This window comes from Nomascus leucogenys, chromosome 2 (genome assembly GCF_006542625.1).
Source record: "Nomascus leucogenys isolate Asia chromosome 2, Asia_NLE_v1, whole genome shotgun sequence".
Lineage (NCBI taxonomy): Eukaryota > Metazoa > Chordata > Mammalia > Primates > Hylobatidae > Nomascus > Nomascus leucogenys.
Genome location: NC_044382.1, coordinates 102,495,516 through 102,512,340, shown reverse-complemented (window position 1 = coordinate 102,512,340; position 16,825 = coordinate 102,495,516). Strand labels below are relative to the sequence as shown.

Sequence of the window (16,825 nt, the reverse complement as noted above, 5' to 3'; positions counted from 1 at the left end):
ATATTGAGTCTGTTAACTCTATAATACTTCTAGTTCCAGGGAACCCTTAAACTCACTTCAGTCTCCAGATTGCTAGGACAAATCACAAAATAATTGGCTGTATACAGCATGTTATATGTTTAAGTTTCATTATTGATCTTTATAGATGGAAGAGAACTCTGTATTATGGATCTGATTATCCTTTGATTTTAAATTTGGAATATAAAGCTAATAAGCAAGAGAGATTTACTTTATATGAAACTTAAGCATCATGCCCATCTTTGGTTAATAAAGTTTCCCTTATTTTGTAAACTTAAAAACTCTGAATTTTGTCTTAGGAAATTAATATTTCCCTTTAAATTATCACATAGTTGGTATTGTTGTGCAACTTCTCTTCACAACTATTTTTCAATAGCTATTATTTTTCTCCAGAGCTCTCTTAAATCTCAGAGTGAGAGTGGGTTTTTGTATGTGGGTGTCTGTAAATTTTTACTTAAAGAATACCATCAAACCTTTTTTTTCCTGGTGATGAACTCTTTTAGTTTTATAGTTAAAACTATTTTAAAAGGGAAAAAGCACCATTTTTTAAATGACAGCTCTTTGTGGAACCCGTGATTTGATAGTAAACATTATGATCATGCCTATGTTTACTCTACATCTCTCATAAATAGGCATAAGGTATTCTCAATTATAGTAAAATATCTCATACTTGTATAGAACACTGGAGACATGAATTAACAACTTCACTACAAATTTTCACTTAGTTTATTACATACATCATGTTTCAGCAATTAATGGTGTTCACCAGTATTCCACAATGAATTGGTAACTGCTAAAATTGTTTGGTGCAGTCTCACCAACCAAAAGGTGTCTGAGGTTGATTTGTAATAAAGTGAGGTGGTTTGCTGGAATGACCATTATGTGTATTCCTTAATGAAAGCTTAGCTTAATAAATTACCACTATTTGAAGATAAATGGCCTTGGAACAGCCATATGTTCAAACTTAATTAGGTTAATGAAGAAGAAATTATTTTATTAATATAGATATCTTACTATTTAAAATTAGCACTAACTTTATAGAAAGTACATTGTAGTTACCATGTGCAAAGTCAGAGTTCTATGTAAACTGAGGTGAATATTAGCCAATGACCATCTAAAATACTGCTCTTACCCCTTACTCATTAATATTATTACATTATTCATTTGCATTGTTGTTTTTCTTTAATATTCTGATGTTCTCGTATTTTGAAAGTCAACTTTTCTCAGTGTTCAAGTAAAACTTTAATTTATTCATGGCTAGCTTAATTTGTAGCCCCTTAAAAATTATTTAGCAGCATTTTTTTTGTAAATGTGATTCCATTTTCCCTCTTTTTTCTTTTTTGAGACAGAGTCTCACGCTGTTGCACAAGCTGAGTGCTTTGGTGCAGTCATGGCTTAGTGCAGCCTTGACTTCCTGGGCTCAAGCAATTCTCCAGCCTCAGCCTCCCAAGTAGCTGGGACTACAGGTGCACACCACCACACCTAGCTAATTTTTGATTATTTGCAGAGACAGGGTCTCACTATGTTGCCCAGGTTGGTCTCAAACTCCTGGACTCAAGTGGTCCTTTATCGAGCAGCATTTTAATATAAAAAATACATTTTTATCATCTGAAAATAAGTTTCTTTCAGTTTTAAGTGATTACTGTGGACTTCAAAGTGCCAGTATTCCATTGCTTAAAAAATTGACTCAGTTTCTTGGTAACAGGGGACTTAGTCAAACAGGAAAAAAGAGACAGTGATCAGCATCTACTGGAATATCTGTACTACAGGTTTTTTTGTTAAGGTAATAGATATCCATCTCCATAGCCATTCCAGGATCCATTAAGGCCTCACTGACCTTAAGAGGCACTTTTCTTTGTGCGTGTTTAGACATACTGTTTGGTAACTGAATGACTAGAAACCCCTGTGGCCTCTTTCTTGTTATACACTGACAGTTCTGCCTTTCAATTTTTTTATTTTGTTCTTATCATCATTACTTTTTTTTAAAGCCTCTTTAACTGAGCAATTCTTCTATTTTTATATAATGTTCCTAGGTAAAAGGGAATTTTTCTTCTTAGGTTTGGTTTTCCTGTGTTTGTCATCCACTTATCTTTCTGTGTGGCTATAGTCATATTTATTGTCATCATTATACTTTGTTTACTCTGGACATAGCATGCAGGTGAAGCTAATATGATTGTGTTACACTTCATATCTCCCTGTATTTTTAGCTATTGCTAATAAAATTATAGTTATGTCATTTTAATTCTTTAACATTGTATAGCTCTTGTAAAATTCTCTATGATTATGTACTAGTTTAATCTTCAGTATATGCTTTCTCAACCAGGCAAGTATTATAACCATTTTAGAGGATCCATTATTTAGTTAAATGTCTTTTATCTAAAAGAAGTCACTGGTGAGGCTTGATAAGATTCCTCATTCCAAAAGTTTATTGTTTTTTATTACTGAGTGCCTACAATGTGCTAGGTTTTATTTTAGGTACTGAGACTATAAGTGGATACAAACCAGAGAACTCTGTGCCTGCCTGGACTTACATTCTAGTGCAGGGAGCAGGCGGTGAATAAACACATTTGCAAAAATATAGAGTAAAGCATACAATATGTTAGATCTTAGTATGTGCCGTGGAGGAAAATAAAACAGTGAAAGGGACTACAGAATTCTCGGGACATGTTTGGAGTTTTAAAAGTGGTAGTCAGGGAAGGCTTCAATGAAAAGGTGTTATTTCTTCTTTAAGCCCTGTGTCCATGCTGCTCTTGCTGAAATAATTGCCATTTTTGCTCTGTTTGCACAAATGCCTAAGCCATCTCTTACTGAAACTAGCCTGATTGTTTTAGAAGTAGAGATATTTTATGTTTTATTTTATTTTTCTCTTCCTAAGCATAATGATTGGGAATATTTAGAATCCAGGGCTTTTTTTTTTTTTGGGGGGGGGGCATCTACAGTTTTTGTATACTTCCTATTTTAATAATTTTATGAACATATACAGTTGACAAAGTGAAGAGCTATTATGTTACACAATATGTGGATTGACCTTCTTTATGTAAGAGTACCAGCCATCAGAATGTCAACTTCCTGCTTGATCTGGCTATCCAAAGGCTTCCATTTCCAGTCACTCGCCAGTGCTGATGTGGAATACCACTCAGTGTGTCATGGCATATGTAACAAAAGGTTGGGAAGTTATCGCTTTCTAAAAGTGTTTTGTGTCTTTCAAATGTAAATCATACATCATATAGTTAACAATCTAAATATTAAGTACAATCAAAATGGATAAAAATATTTACCTTTTATTCTGTAAGTAACTAGTTTATAAAGTAAGTTCATTGGAGTACACAATGTGGCTTTGTAAAAATAATTGTTATATAATCCTGTGTTCACAATCTGAATGAAATTTGGAAGTCCATTTACATAGATCAGGTAAGAATAGAACTAGTTTTTAAATAGTTTCCTCTTCTTCCCTTTAAAAGTTTAGTGGTATTCCTGGCTGATATATGATTTTCCAATACGTCTACCTCCAATTTTAGTTTTCTATTTTTTATTATCGGTGCAATATATTTCTGTTATACAACTATAGACTTATAGTTGTGTGACTGTGGGCAACTTATGTAAACTCCCTAAGCCTCAATTTCTTCATCTATAAATCACTATAATAATAGTACCACCTAAATGGGTTGTTATTGAATGAGATAATGTTTTTACAACAGGTAGCATAGGAGCTAGACTATAGGAGGCACTAAAAAAATAGTTATTTTTATTTACAATGATAATACAATACTAAATATACAATAATAATGAAGAGAAACATATTACCAATATTTTTTATATTTTTATATTTAAATTACTATCATGTCTTGTCCCATCCACCTAATATATAATTGTTAATCTGTACTGAATATGTTAATTTTGTGTTAAAATTGTTTTTTACTTCTATAATTCTATAGTAACCATTTAATACTTTATAACAGCCATTAGTTGTTTCTTCATTTATGTGTATGCCTGATCAGAAGACATTTATTTATTATTTAATTTTATTTAATTACAGGTAGATGCCACTGAGAGTGAACCAAAGAGTTTTATCTTTATGAGTGAGGATGCTTTGACAAATCCACAGAAACTGATGGTTTTAATTCATGGTAGTGGTGTTGTCAGGGCAGGGCAGTGGGCTAGAAGACTTATTATAAATGAAGATCTGGACAGTGGCACACAGATACCGTTTATTAAAAGAGCTGTGGCTGTAAGTACAATTTCCTGGGGGTTTTTTTTTGGCATTTTATAGTACTGTTTTATTATATGTTTTTATGTTTCTTCAAAAAGTATATCCTAAGCATAATCTTATCTTTGGGTTGTTATTATTTATTTTACTTGTGTGAAAGATTATTCTGCATTATTTTGCAGTTACAAAGAAAAACAAAGTGGCATCGTGAGCATACAAAGATTTAAATAATATCTTTTGAGTGAATAATTTTTCTAAAATATTTTTAATCCTGTGAAATATCACAGGATTAATATTTTCTAAAATATTTTTAATCCTGTGAAATATCAATTATCAAACTATCAATTATCAAACTATCAAATATTTATCAACATCATTGAAAATACTTCTGACAAAAATATCATGACTGCTTTTGTAAACCTTTGCCTACCTAATTTGGTGAAGTTAGAAACTAAAGGAGATCTGCTACTTTGAATTAATCTCATATTATTTAAAGGAAGAGTTGGAGTAACTAAATTTTTTTGTCATTTCTTTAAAATGTTTTTTAGAGCCCACAAATAAAATGCTTTAAGCATGAGACATAGACATATAGAATGGCAAAATGTAATGTTCAATGAATATTTTATTCTTATTTGCATTCAAACTTTTTAGAAACTGCTATTTTTAAATTGTGTTCAAGGTTTCTTTTCTTGCAATAGTGAAATGTTTTTCTGACATAATATTGGCATATTTTAATGTTTGGCTGCTTTTGTTTTACTGTTGCATTCATAAGTTCCATAATGAACAGCCCAATTTTGCAAAGTATGCATTTCTTTCACGTGAGTAGATTTTTTTTTTTAGAAAAACATAAACTGATATCTTGTATCAGTTTTGTAAAAAGTAAAAAGTCTTTTGTAAAAAGACTTTGTAAAAAGTAAAGGAATATATGTGTCCATGTAGGCTTTATTTGTTTTATTTATAAGAATTATTACATTTTTGTAATTAAAATTGGAAAGGATTTCTTTAATACACTGATGATTACAAAAGTCAAAGGTAACATGTTGTCTATTCTGTTAACTCAGAAATGAGAAATGAAGGCTCAGCACAGCTCCTAAAGAACATTTTGGTTAATAGATTTTGAAACCCTTAAAATGCTAAAAGTAGAATTTCTTAGGTTAACTATATGTTTTTTTTTTTCCACTTTTTGTGGATAGGCAAAGAATGGAAAGATACTACTTTCGATCTGGTTGCTAATTTCGATAGTGTGTATTTTAGTAGAATTGAAGTAACTAAAATAAATTGAAATTTAGACTAAATTAACTCACATAAAATATTATGTTTAAACTGTTTCGGATTTCAGGTTTTAAATAGTGAAATGAACTTTCTCTCTGACACATTTGTTTGGAGTTAGAACAGATCCTGTCTATGTATTTTTGGAAGAACATTATATGTAAAATGTGTTCACAATTTGATGAATATTTGAAAATATAACTTAGTAAAGGAAATGGGATGCTTTCAACATGCAGTGCTAGGTGAAATATTTTATGTAGTTAGTTGTCTCTGCTATAGATCACCTAAGCCTTTCCTATTCTGGAATATTTTATTGTTGTGTAAAGATTTCGCAGGGAAAGTCTATATGGAAAACCATGCCAAACATGTTTGTTTTAACAAACTTTGTGGTGATATCCCAAACAAGAGGGAGGAAGTTTGTCAGTAACATTAACAATAGTAAGTCATTTTGTTCTTGTAAGTAGGAATAGTGTTTTGGGGATAACAGCATTTCAGTGTCTTGAATTTTTTCTTCTTAAAAAAATGGCAACTCATGATTCCTTGAAATGAAGCAGTTGATTTCTAAGCATGCAGCACACGTAAAAATTTTAGTTTATATATTTAATTCTCCTTATTTTTTTAAAAAAATGAATATGAACATTATTATGGTAATTTTCTTCATGGTGATTTAGAAACAGATCACTTTTAAATCTGGATAAAGTGATTTTACTACTTCGACTTTACTTTTTCATAGTGTTTCCTTCAAGGGTTGCTCTGTGGGTGGGGAGGTGTTGGTTGAGGGAAAGATGATGGTATTTTAAGATGCAGGCAGAGGAAGACTAATAAACAGGGAATAAGAAGCTGTCCCATGCTTACTTTTTTTTTTTTTTTGAATCAGGCTAGCTCTGCTTTTGTTTTTATTTGTTTGGACTTTTTCTAAAGTTTTATTTAAAGAAATATTTCCAAAATTTTCCAAAAGTTAGAACCTCTGGTCTATTTTTCATGATCTGTGGGTTTTCATATCACAACTGAAGTAAATTCTGATGTTTTGGGGGCCACACAATATTATCTTTACTCAGTGTTGTTAATAATATTTCGTTATATTCCCTGCAGATTTTTGGTATAAGACTGAAATTCCTAAAATTGGATTCCTATCATTGTATGGTTAAAACCTTTTTTTCAATAGTAGAGCCCTGTCTAAGTGGACTGGTTTGTGAACAGTATTAAGTTTAAATATGTGAAGCCACTTAGGTTGAAAGGAGGGCATGGTGAATATTGGAACCACTCCCACAACAGCCCCTGAGATTTCTTCACCAAATGCCCCAGGGCTCCACAGGTCATAGTTTGAAAATCATAAGTATTCTAATCCCTGCATTTTAGATACTTCAGGACTTTATTATCAAAAGTGTACTAAGAGTTCATGTTGGAGGAATGGTGCATATCAGATAAATCCCCACAAGTGCTTCTGAGGTCACCATCGCTAATATTCTTGGCGTTTGACAATCTTCATTGCATAATATGTTACCTGGAATAAGAAACACTATTTCATGTGGCCAAGTGCCAATTATTCAGCCTCTGATTGTGCAGCTTTAAAGTTACTCATACTTGTTTCTTCTTTGATGACCTTTATTCACATACACCTTTTTAGGCATTTCCACTGGTCTCTAAAAAGGGGTAAAAAGCAGGCAACTCTATTCATGCCCAAGAAGCAGTGGTAGCAGCAGATGTTGATGTGGTCCAGCCCCAGAGTGAGCACAGGAGCCTGGCCCGCCGTGACCCAGCTTCCATAGCAATGTGGGCCAGGCAGTCCCACACAGCTGAGGGTTTATTTATATTTCTCAGGCTCTAGCTATGAGGGGAAATGTAGAACTTGTTGGCAGTTATATTTGTGAAAACAAAGATTGAGAAGTTATAGAAACTATTTTGTAATAAAATCAGTAAAAAAGTAAAAGTTTAAATTACAAAAGATACTTTCAAAATACTGTCTATAAGTGATTTAGGTATTAATTTTAATAATTTCATGAGAAGTCTGATTACTTCACTAGGATAGCATTTTCCCTAATTTCTCATAGATGGATTATTCAGAAGAATGCTATTTCCATAATTACTTACTTTGATTATAATATTCGTGCTATTATTTCTGAGTTTTAAAAATTAATGCTATTTTTATTAATGTAATTTATACAGTTTGGCTTCCCTAACATGGTGGACTGAGCTTATTAATATGAACTTCTCCCAGTAAACACACATAAAAATAATGAATAAAATGTAACAAAAATACTAAATACCTAGTTGTATGAGTGTTCAAAAGACAGAGAAGGAGGAGAGTGGAGGCAGAGGAAGATGGCTAAATAGAAGCCTTCACCAAATGTCCTCACTGCAAGAACATCAAGTTAAACAACATCCACACACAAAAAAGCACTTTCATAAAAAGCAAAAATTAGGTGAGCAGTCACAGTACCTGGTTTTAACATTATATCACTGAAAAAGGCACTGAAGAGGGTAGGAAAGACACTCTTGAATCGCCGATGCCACCCCTCCCCTGTGTCCTGGCAGCAGCAGCATAGTGTGGAGAGAGAATCTGTGCATTTGGGGGAGGGAGAGCACAGTGACTGTGGGACTCTGCATTGGAACTCAGTGCTACCCTGTCACAGCAGAAGGCAACACCAGGCAGATCTCAGTTGGCACCCATGGAGGGAGCATTTAGACTAGCCCTACCCAGAGAGGAATCGCCCATCCTAGCAATTGAAACCTGAGTTCCAGCAAGCCTCACCACCACAAAACAAAGTTCTCTGGGGTGCTAAATAAACTTGAAAGGCAGTGTAGGCCATAAGGACTGCAGTTCTTGGGCAAGTACTGGTGCTGTGCTGTGCTGTGCTGTGCTGTGCTGTGCTGTGCTGTGCTGTGCTGTGCTGTGCTGTACTGTGCTGTGCTTAGAGGCAGTAGACTTAGCAAGCAAGCAAGCAAGCAATCTACTGAGATACCAGCGAGGGCAGCTAGGAGAGTCCTTGTGCCACCCCTCCCCCAACCCAGGCAACACAGCTCACAGCCCAGGAGAGACTCCTTCCCTCTGCTTGCAGTGCTTGAGGAGAAAAGAGGGAAGGGTAAAGAAGACTTTGTCTTGCAACTTGGATACCAGATGAGCCACAGTAGGATACGACATTGGGCAGAGTCCTGAGACTCCCATTCCAGACACTAGATTCCAGACGACATTTCTAGATGCATCCTGGGCTAGGAGGGAACTCGCTGCCTTGGAGGGAAGGACCCAGTCATTGCAGGATTCATCACCTTCTCACCAAAGAGCCCATGGGCCCTAAATAACCACCAGTGATACCAGGGAGTATGTCATGTGTCTTGGGTGGGACTCTGAGATGTGCGGCTTCAGGTGAGAGCCAGTACATTCCCAGCTGTGGTGGCAATGGTGAAAGATTCCTTCGGTTTGAGAAAAGCAAGGGGAAAAATAAAGGAGACTTTGTCTTGCATCTTAGGTACCAGCTCGGCTATAGTGGGATAGCGCACCAACAACCCTCTTAGGGTCCTTGATTCTAGGCCTTGACTTTTGGGCAGTATTTCTGGACCTGCTGTGGGCTAGAAGGGAGCCCACTGCCCTTACAGGAGAGTCCTAGGACTGATAGCATTTACAAGTGGACTGAAGAGCCCTTGGATACTGAGTGAATATTGGCAGTAGCCAGACTGTACTTGCCACAGGTGTGGGGTAGTTGTGGCCATTGGAAGAAACTGCTGCTTGTGGAAAGGGGAGGGGAGAGTGGGAAGGACCTTGTCTTGTGTCTCGGGTGCTCAGCCACAGCAAAATAGAAAACTGGTTAGGTTCCTAAAGTATCTGACTCTATGCCCTGGCTTCCTGACATTGTCTCTGGAACTGCCCAGGGCTGAGGGGAACTCACTGTTCTGAAGGGAGGGATACAAGCCTGACTGGTTGTAGAACCGTAGTACCTTGAGTGGACACAGGTGGTAGCTAGGCAGTGGTTACTGCAGGCCGTGGGTGAGATGTAGTACCATACTGGCTTCAGGTGTGACCCAGTGCAGTGCCACTGGTGGCAGCCACAGGGTACTTGTGTCACCCTTCCGCCAGCTCAGGCAGCTCTGCACAAAGGGAGAGACTCTGGGGGAAAGTAAGACAAGAGTTTCTGCCTGGCAGTCCAGAGAATTCTTCCACATCTTATCCAAAACCAACAAGACAGTACCTCTACCAGTATGCCAGAGCCATAGCATACTAGGCTTCTGGTGACCCCTAATGCAGATATGGCTACAGGGACCAAAAACATACAACCCAATACCCAAGTGCCTTTGGATACCTGGAAAGCCTTCCCAGGAAGTAGGTGTACCAACAAGCTCAGATTGCAAAGACTACAATAAATACTTAACTCATCAATGCCCAGATACTGACAAACATCCACAAGCATCAAGACTATCCAGGAAAACATGACCTCACCAGATGAACTAAATAATGCACCAGAGACCAATCCTGGAGAAACAGAGATATATGATCTTTCAGACAGAGAATTCAAAATAGCTATGTTAAGGACACTTAAATAAACTCAAGCTAATATAGAGAAGGAATTCAGAATTCTATCAGATAAATTTAACAAAGAGATTGAAATAATAAAAAAGAACCTAGCAGAAATTCTGGAGTTGAAAAATGCAGTTGAAAGACTGAAGAATGTATGTTTTTTAATAGCTGAATTGATCAAGAAGAAGAAAGAATTGGTGAGCTTCAAGACAAGCTATTTATAAGAGACAAAATAATAAAGAATGAAACATGCCTAGAAGGCTCTAGAAAAATGCTTCAAAAGGGCAAATCTAAGAGTTATTGAACATAAAGAAGTGGTAGAGAGAAGTAGAGGTAGAAAGTTTATTCAAAAGGAAAGTAACAGACAACTTCCAAGATCTAGAGAGAGAGATCAATATCTATAACTTTGTAAGAAAGTTATGGAACTCCAAGCAGATTTAACCCAAAGAAGAATACATCAAGACATTTAATAAATTCCCAAAGGTCAAGGATAAAGAAATGATTCTAAAAGCAGCAAGAGAAAATAAACAAATAATATACAATGGAGCTCCAATACTTCTGGCAGGACACTTTTCAGTTGAAACCTTGCAGGCCAGGGGAGAGTGGCATGATATATTTAAAGTGTTGATGGTAAAAAACCTTTTACCCTAGAATACTATATCTGGTGAAAATATTCTTCAAACACAAAGGAGAGAGAAATAACAACCTTCCCAGACAAACAAAAGCTGAGTGATTTTATCCACACCAGACCTGTCCTACAAAAAATGCTGAAGGAAGTCACGTAATGTGATTCTTCCAGTTTAGTTCTTTTTGCTCAGAACAGCTCTGGCTACTGTGGGTGTTTTGTGGTTCCATATAAATTTCATGATTATTTTTTCTATTTCTGTGAAGAATGTCATTGGTATTTTGATAGGGATTGCACTGAATTTATAGATTGCTTTGGATACTATGTACATTTTAACAATACTGTTTCTTCTTCCCTCTACTCATCCTTTTATTACAAAGGTAGCAACTTCCAAGGTCTTACCTATATCCAGGGCTCTTAGTTTTAGCTCCCACCTCTTAGTCCCAAAGGTATAGATCATGTGTGTGTGATACAGATCATGTGTGGCCTTGGGTTCATGTCTTACCAGCTATCCCCTGAAGTTGCAACACCTTCCAGGGATTTACCACTGTGTTATAAGTTATCTCTTATATTTAGGAAAGCTTTTAGGCATTTAGGAAATCTTTTTCTCTATCTTTTAATTTTTGTATGTACCTAGGTGTATATATTTATGGGGTGCATGAGATATTTTGATGCAGGCATACAATAAGTAATAATTACATCAGGCGTGAGCCACTTCACCTGACTTCACATTATACCATAGAGCTATAGTAACCAAAATAGCATGTTGATGGCATAAAAACAGACACATCAACCAATGGAACAGAATAGAGAACCCAGAAATAAATACATACATCTACAGTGAACTTATGTTTGATAAAGGTGCCAAGAATATACATTGGAGAAAGGAAAGTCTGTCAATAAATTGTGCTGGGAAAACTGGCTATCCATATGCAGAAGAATGAAACTAGACCCCTATCTCTCACCATCTACAAAAATCAAATCAAAATGGATTAAAAAATGTAAGACCTCAAACTATGGAACTATTACAAGAAAACATTAAAGAAACTCTCCAGGAAATTGGACTGGGAAAAGATTTCTTGATTAATACCCCATAAGCACAGGCAACCAAAGCAGAAATGGACAAACAGTATCGCCTCAAGTCAAAAAGTTTCTGCGCAACAAAATAATCAAGTGGAGAGACAACCCACAGAAGGGGAAATAATATTTGCAAACTATCCATTGGACAAAGGACTAATAACCAGAATATATAAGGAGCTCAAACAACTCAATAGGAAGAAGAATGTAATAATCCAATTAAAAAATGTGTAAAAGATCTGAATAGACTTTTCTCAAAAGGAGACGTGCAAGCGTCAGACAAGCATATGATAAGGTGCCCAACGTCAGTGATTATCAGAGAAATGCAAATCAAAACTACAATGACATGTCATCTCACCCCAGTTAAAATGGCTTTTATTTTTGTTTTATTTATATACTATTAGTATTTATTTTATTTTATTATTTATTTATTTATTTTTTTGAGATGGAGTCTCACTCTGTCACCCAGGCTGGAGTGCTGTGGCATGATTTCATCTTGCTGCGACCTCCACCTCCTGGGTTCAAGTGATTCTTCTGCCTCAGCCTCCTGAGTAGCTGGGATTACAGGCATGCACCACCGTGCCGGGCTAATTTTTTGTATTTTTAGTAGAGACAGGTTTTGACCCTGTTGGCCAGGCTAGTCTCAAACTTCTGACCTCGTGATCTGTCCACCTTGGCCTCCCAAAGTGCTGGGATTACAGCGTGAGCCACTGTGCCTGGCCTATTTTATTTGTTTTGAGACCGAGTCTTGCTCTGTCACCCAGGCTGCAGTGCAGTGGCACAAGCTTGGCTCACTGCAGCCTTCACCTCCCATGTTCAAGTGATTCTCATTCCTCAGCCTCCCGAGTAGTTGGGATTACAGGTGTGCACCACCACGCCTGGCTAATTTTTGAATTTTTTTGTAGAGACAGGGTTTCACCATGTTGGCCAGGCTGGTCTCAAACTCCTGACCTCAAGTGATCCGTCCACCAAAATGACTTTTATTTAGAAGTTAGGCAGTAACAAATGCTGGTGAGGATGTGGAGAAAAGGAAACCTTTGTACACTGTTGGTGGAAAGGTAAATTAATACAATGACTATGGAGAACAGTTTGAAGGTTTCTCAAAAAATGAAAAAAACAGATTTGTGTATGTATCTAGCAATCCCATTGCTAGGTATATACCCAAAAGGATGGAAATCAGTTTATCGAAGAGATATCTGCACTCCCATGTTCATTGCAGCACTCTTCACAATAGCCAAGATTTGGAAACAACCTCAGTGTCCATCAGCAGATGAATGGATAAGGAAAATGTGGTACATATATGCAATGGAGTACTATTCAGCCACAGAAAAGAGTTGAGATCCTGTCATTTGCAACAACATAAATGGAACTGGAGGTCGTTATGTTAAACGAAATAATCCAGGCACAGAAAGACAGACTTCACATGTTCTCACTTATTTGAGAACAAATTGAAATTTATTTATTCTTATTCTCAAATAAATAACAGCTAATAATTGAAAGTTTAACTCAGGGAGATAGAGAGTGGAATCATGGTTACCTGAGGCTGGGAATGATAATGGGTTGTAGGAGAGGGAAGATAGTTAATGGGTACAAAGCTATAGTGAGATAGACTAAGTAAGATCTAGTATTTGGAGCACAGTAGGGTGATTGCAGTCAGCAATGATTTATTGTACATTTGAAAAGAACTGAAAGAGTATAATTGGATTGTAACACACAGGATAAATGCTTGAGGTGATGGACACCCCATTTACCCTGATGTAATTATTATTACTATTACTATTATTATTATTATTATTATTAGAGACAGAGTCTCACTCTGTTGCCAGGCTGGAGTGCAGTGGCATGATCTTGGCTCACTGCAACCTCCGCCTCCCTGGTTCAAGCGATTCTCGTGCCTCAGCCTCCCAAGTAGCTGGGACTACAGGCATGGCATGCGCCACCACGCCCAGCTAATTTTTGTATTTTTAGTAGAGACGGGGTTTCACCATGTTGGCCAGGATGATCTCGATCTCTTGACCTTGTCATCTGCCCGTCTCGGCCTCCCAAAGTGCTGGGATTACAGGCATACAATAAGTAATAATTACATCAGGCGTGGGCCTGACGAAGTGGCTCACGCCTGATGTAATTATTACTTACTGTATGCCTGCATCAAAATATCTCACGTACCCCATAAATATATACACCTAGGTACGTACAAAAATTAAGAGAAAAAGAAAAGGATTTCCTAAATGCCTGAGTGTAAGAGATAACTTACAACACAGTGGTAAATCCCTGGAAGGTGTTGCAACTTCAGGGGTTAGCTAGTAAGATACGAACCCAAGGCCACACATTATCTGTATCACATACACATGATCTATATCTTTGGGACTGAGAGGTGGGAGCTAAAACTAAGAGCCCTGGATATAGGTAAGACCCTGGAAGTTGCCACCTTTGTAATAAAAGGATGAGTAGAGGGAAGAATCAGGTAACTGCTTAGAGGTGAAAGGTTTCCAGCCAGGCTTTGTGTCTAGTGCCTGTAATGCCAGCTACTTAAGAGGCTTAGGTGGGAAGATCACTTTAGCACAAGAGTTTGAAGATGCAGTGAGCTAAGATCGTGTGACTGCACCCCACCTGGGTGACAGAGTGAGACCTCATCTCTAAAATAAAAAATAAAAGATAATTCTTAAAAGGAGGTTTCTTTGCTAAAGGTACCAGGTAGGGTAAATAAACAACTTATCTTGGGAAATAGGAGACCCAGACCCTAACCCAGAAGTGGATTTGGATTTGCAGTTTGAATTTAGGTGACACACTTAATGTGAAAATCTTAAACACTGTAATTAATATAAAAATGAATTCTGGACCAATGAAACCTTTGGGACACCTGGCAGAAGCAAGCGTAATACTGCCATATAGGAACACTTTACAACCTAGAATAAATCCCTACTGAAGATGAATTCAGTCAGAAACTACAAATTATATGAAGAAATGATTCATCACAAGAAAAGTCAGATCATGAAACTATCAAAAGAGAATTAGTAAATTGAAAGCTAGAGTTAAGGAAGACAGTATGCAGAATATAGCACAGAGGAAATGAGAAAAAATATGACATTAAAAAGTCATGGAAAATAGAATAACATAATACTCTTCTATCAGATGTTTCAGAGAAGCAACAGAAAAAAATAAGAGAAAAGCATGTATTAGTGGCTGAATGTTTTTGAGAGTAAAAGCATAAATCATGTTGAAGAAGTATGGCATATCTAAGGCAAGATAAATGAAAATAAATGTACATTTAAATATATTAGAATAAAACTGCGATTCATGCATATAATTTTAAAAATCAAGTAAAACCAAGACATAATATGAAAATAAGTGTTATCTTTTCCTAATCCATTGCTACCTGTTAGTGCTGTTCCTTAGATGTAATCATTTTCAATACATTTTGGTTTTATTTATACTCATTGTATCCATATTTTAAAATTATAGTTCTGTCTTTTGATTTATCATTCACTTTCTGTTATGGTAGAATCAGGAATCAAGCTTTACAGTACTACTACAACCATAATATTGCTAATGGCTGAGCCAGGTAGATAATATGATTGCTTTTCATTTTTGATACAATATCTTTGTTTTCATGGAATTAATAATTTTCTAGTTTTTAATTTTTTCTGTATTATTAATTCAGATCTCCATAGGTCTCTTAATAATTTTTGACATGATTAAACTTATCAGATAATCTCATAGTTTCATGTTCTTCCTCTGGAGTACTCTCTTTTGGAACCCTGTGGACTCTGTTTCAATCTTGACTGGTCACTTTCTAAGGCTGCTTACCTGTGTATTATCCTGAGTTTCACTTTAGTTTCTCTCTTGTCTTCAATATCAATGTCTTGTCTTCGTGTATCATTAGATACAGGAAGCTCCTGTTTCCTGTATCTAATGATCTGTGCTTTCTTGATATATGCCCTCATTTTGTTGGACCTATCAAATAGAAGATAAATTTTTGAACCCTTGCATTTCTGAAAAATGCCTTCAGTCTACTTGTTCACTTTATTTTAAAGATTCAAAAGACATAGAATTCCAGGTAGAAAATAATTTTTATTGAGATTTGAAGGATTTGTTTCATTGTCTTCTAGTTTCCAGTATTTTAATTTGAAAGTCTTGAAACCATTTTGGCCTTGAATCCTTTTGTTCCACTCTATGTAAGCTTCTCCTTCTCCCTGGTGTTAAGAAGTGAATCACACTGCTTTTAAGAAATTTCCTGAGTCTTGGTTTTTTGTTTCATTGTTATTTGTTTCATTGTTTGGCACTTGGTGATTTCTTTCCATTTATATTGTTCACTCGTGATCTTTAGTTCTGAGAAACTTTTTTTGTATTATTTCTTGATAATTTTACACTTCTCTATTTAGCTCTTATGTGGTTTTGAGTTACTGGAATGAGTCTTTATCTTATCCATTCTTTCTTATTTTTATTCTATATTTCCAGTCATTTCTGGGAGATTGCATACTTTTTCTTTTAACCATTCCATAGAATTTTTAAAGTTTTTCAATCATAATTTGAAATGGAGCTCTTTTTTAAAATCATTATGCAGATTTCTGATTAGTACGCCTGATTTGAGCTTTGTGTCTCTGTTCTACACTTTAATGTCCCATAGTCTAGTACTTCTATAGATTACATTTTTTTTTCTTTTTTTTTTTTTTTTTTTTTGAGATGGAATCTTGCTCTGTCACCCAGGCTCGAGTGCAGTGGCGCAATCTCAGCTCACTGCAACCTCCACCTACCAGTTTCAAGCAATTCTCCCTGCCTCAGCCTCCCAAGTAGCTGGGATTACAAGCACCTGCCACCACGCCTGGCTAATTTTTGTGTATTTAATAGAGACAGGTTTCACCATGGTGGCCAGGCTGATCTCAAACTCCTGACCTCAGGTGATCTGCCCACCTCAGCCTCTCAAAGTCTTGGGATTACAGGCGTGAGCCACCGCGCCTGGCCTATAGATTACATTTCTGCAAAGGAAAAATCTCTTGTCTCTTACAGTGTTGGCCACACACATCAGATTATGACCTGGTTTTTGGTTTTCTGGTGTCTTTGTTTTTTGGAGAGTGGAGTAATTGCACCTTACTTGAACTTACAACTAAAGCCCCTGTTT

The 16,825-nt window shown here is 36.3% G+C and overlaps 1 protein-coding gene across 3 annotated transcripts in view; it reads left to right on the top strand.

Annotated features, from left to right (window-relative positions):
• FAM172A (family with sequence similarity 172 member A) overlaps window positions 1-16,825 on the top strand; it is a 481,319-nt gene that overhangs the window by 142,266 nt on the left and 322,228 nt on the right. For all 3 annotated transcript variants that reach the window (XM_030816846.1, XM_012505467.2, XM_030816852.1), the window contains exon 6: window positions 4,055-4,246. In XM_030816846.1, coding sequence (XP_030672706.1) covers window positions 4,055-4,246 — 192 coding nt within the window. The remainder of the gene's footprint in view (window positions 1-4,054; window positions 4,247-16,825) is intronic.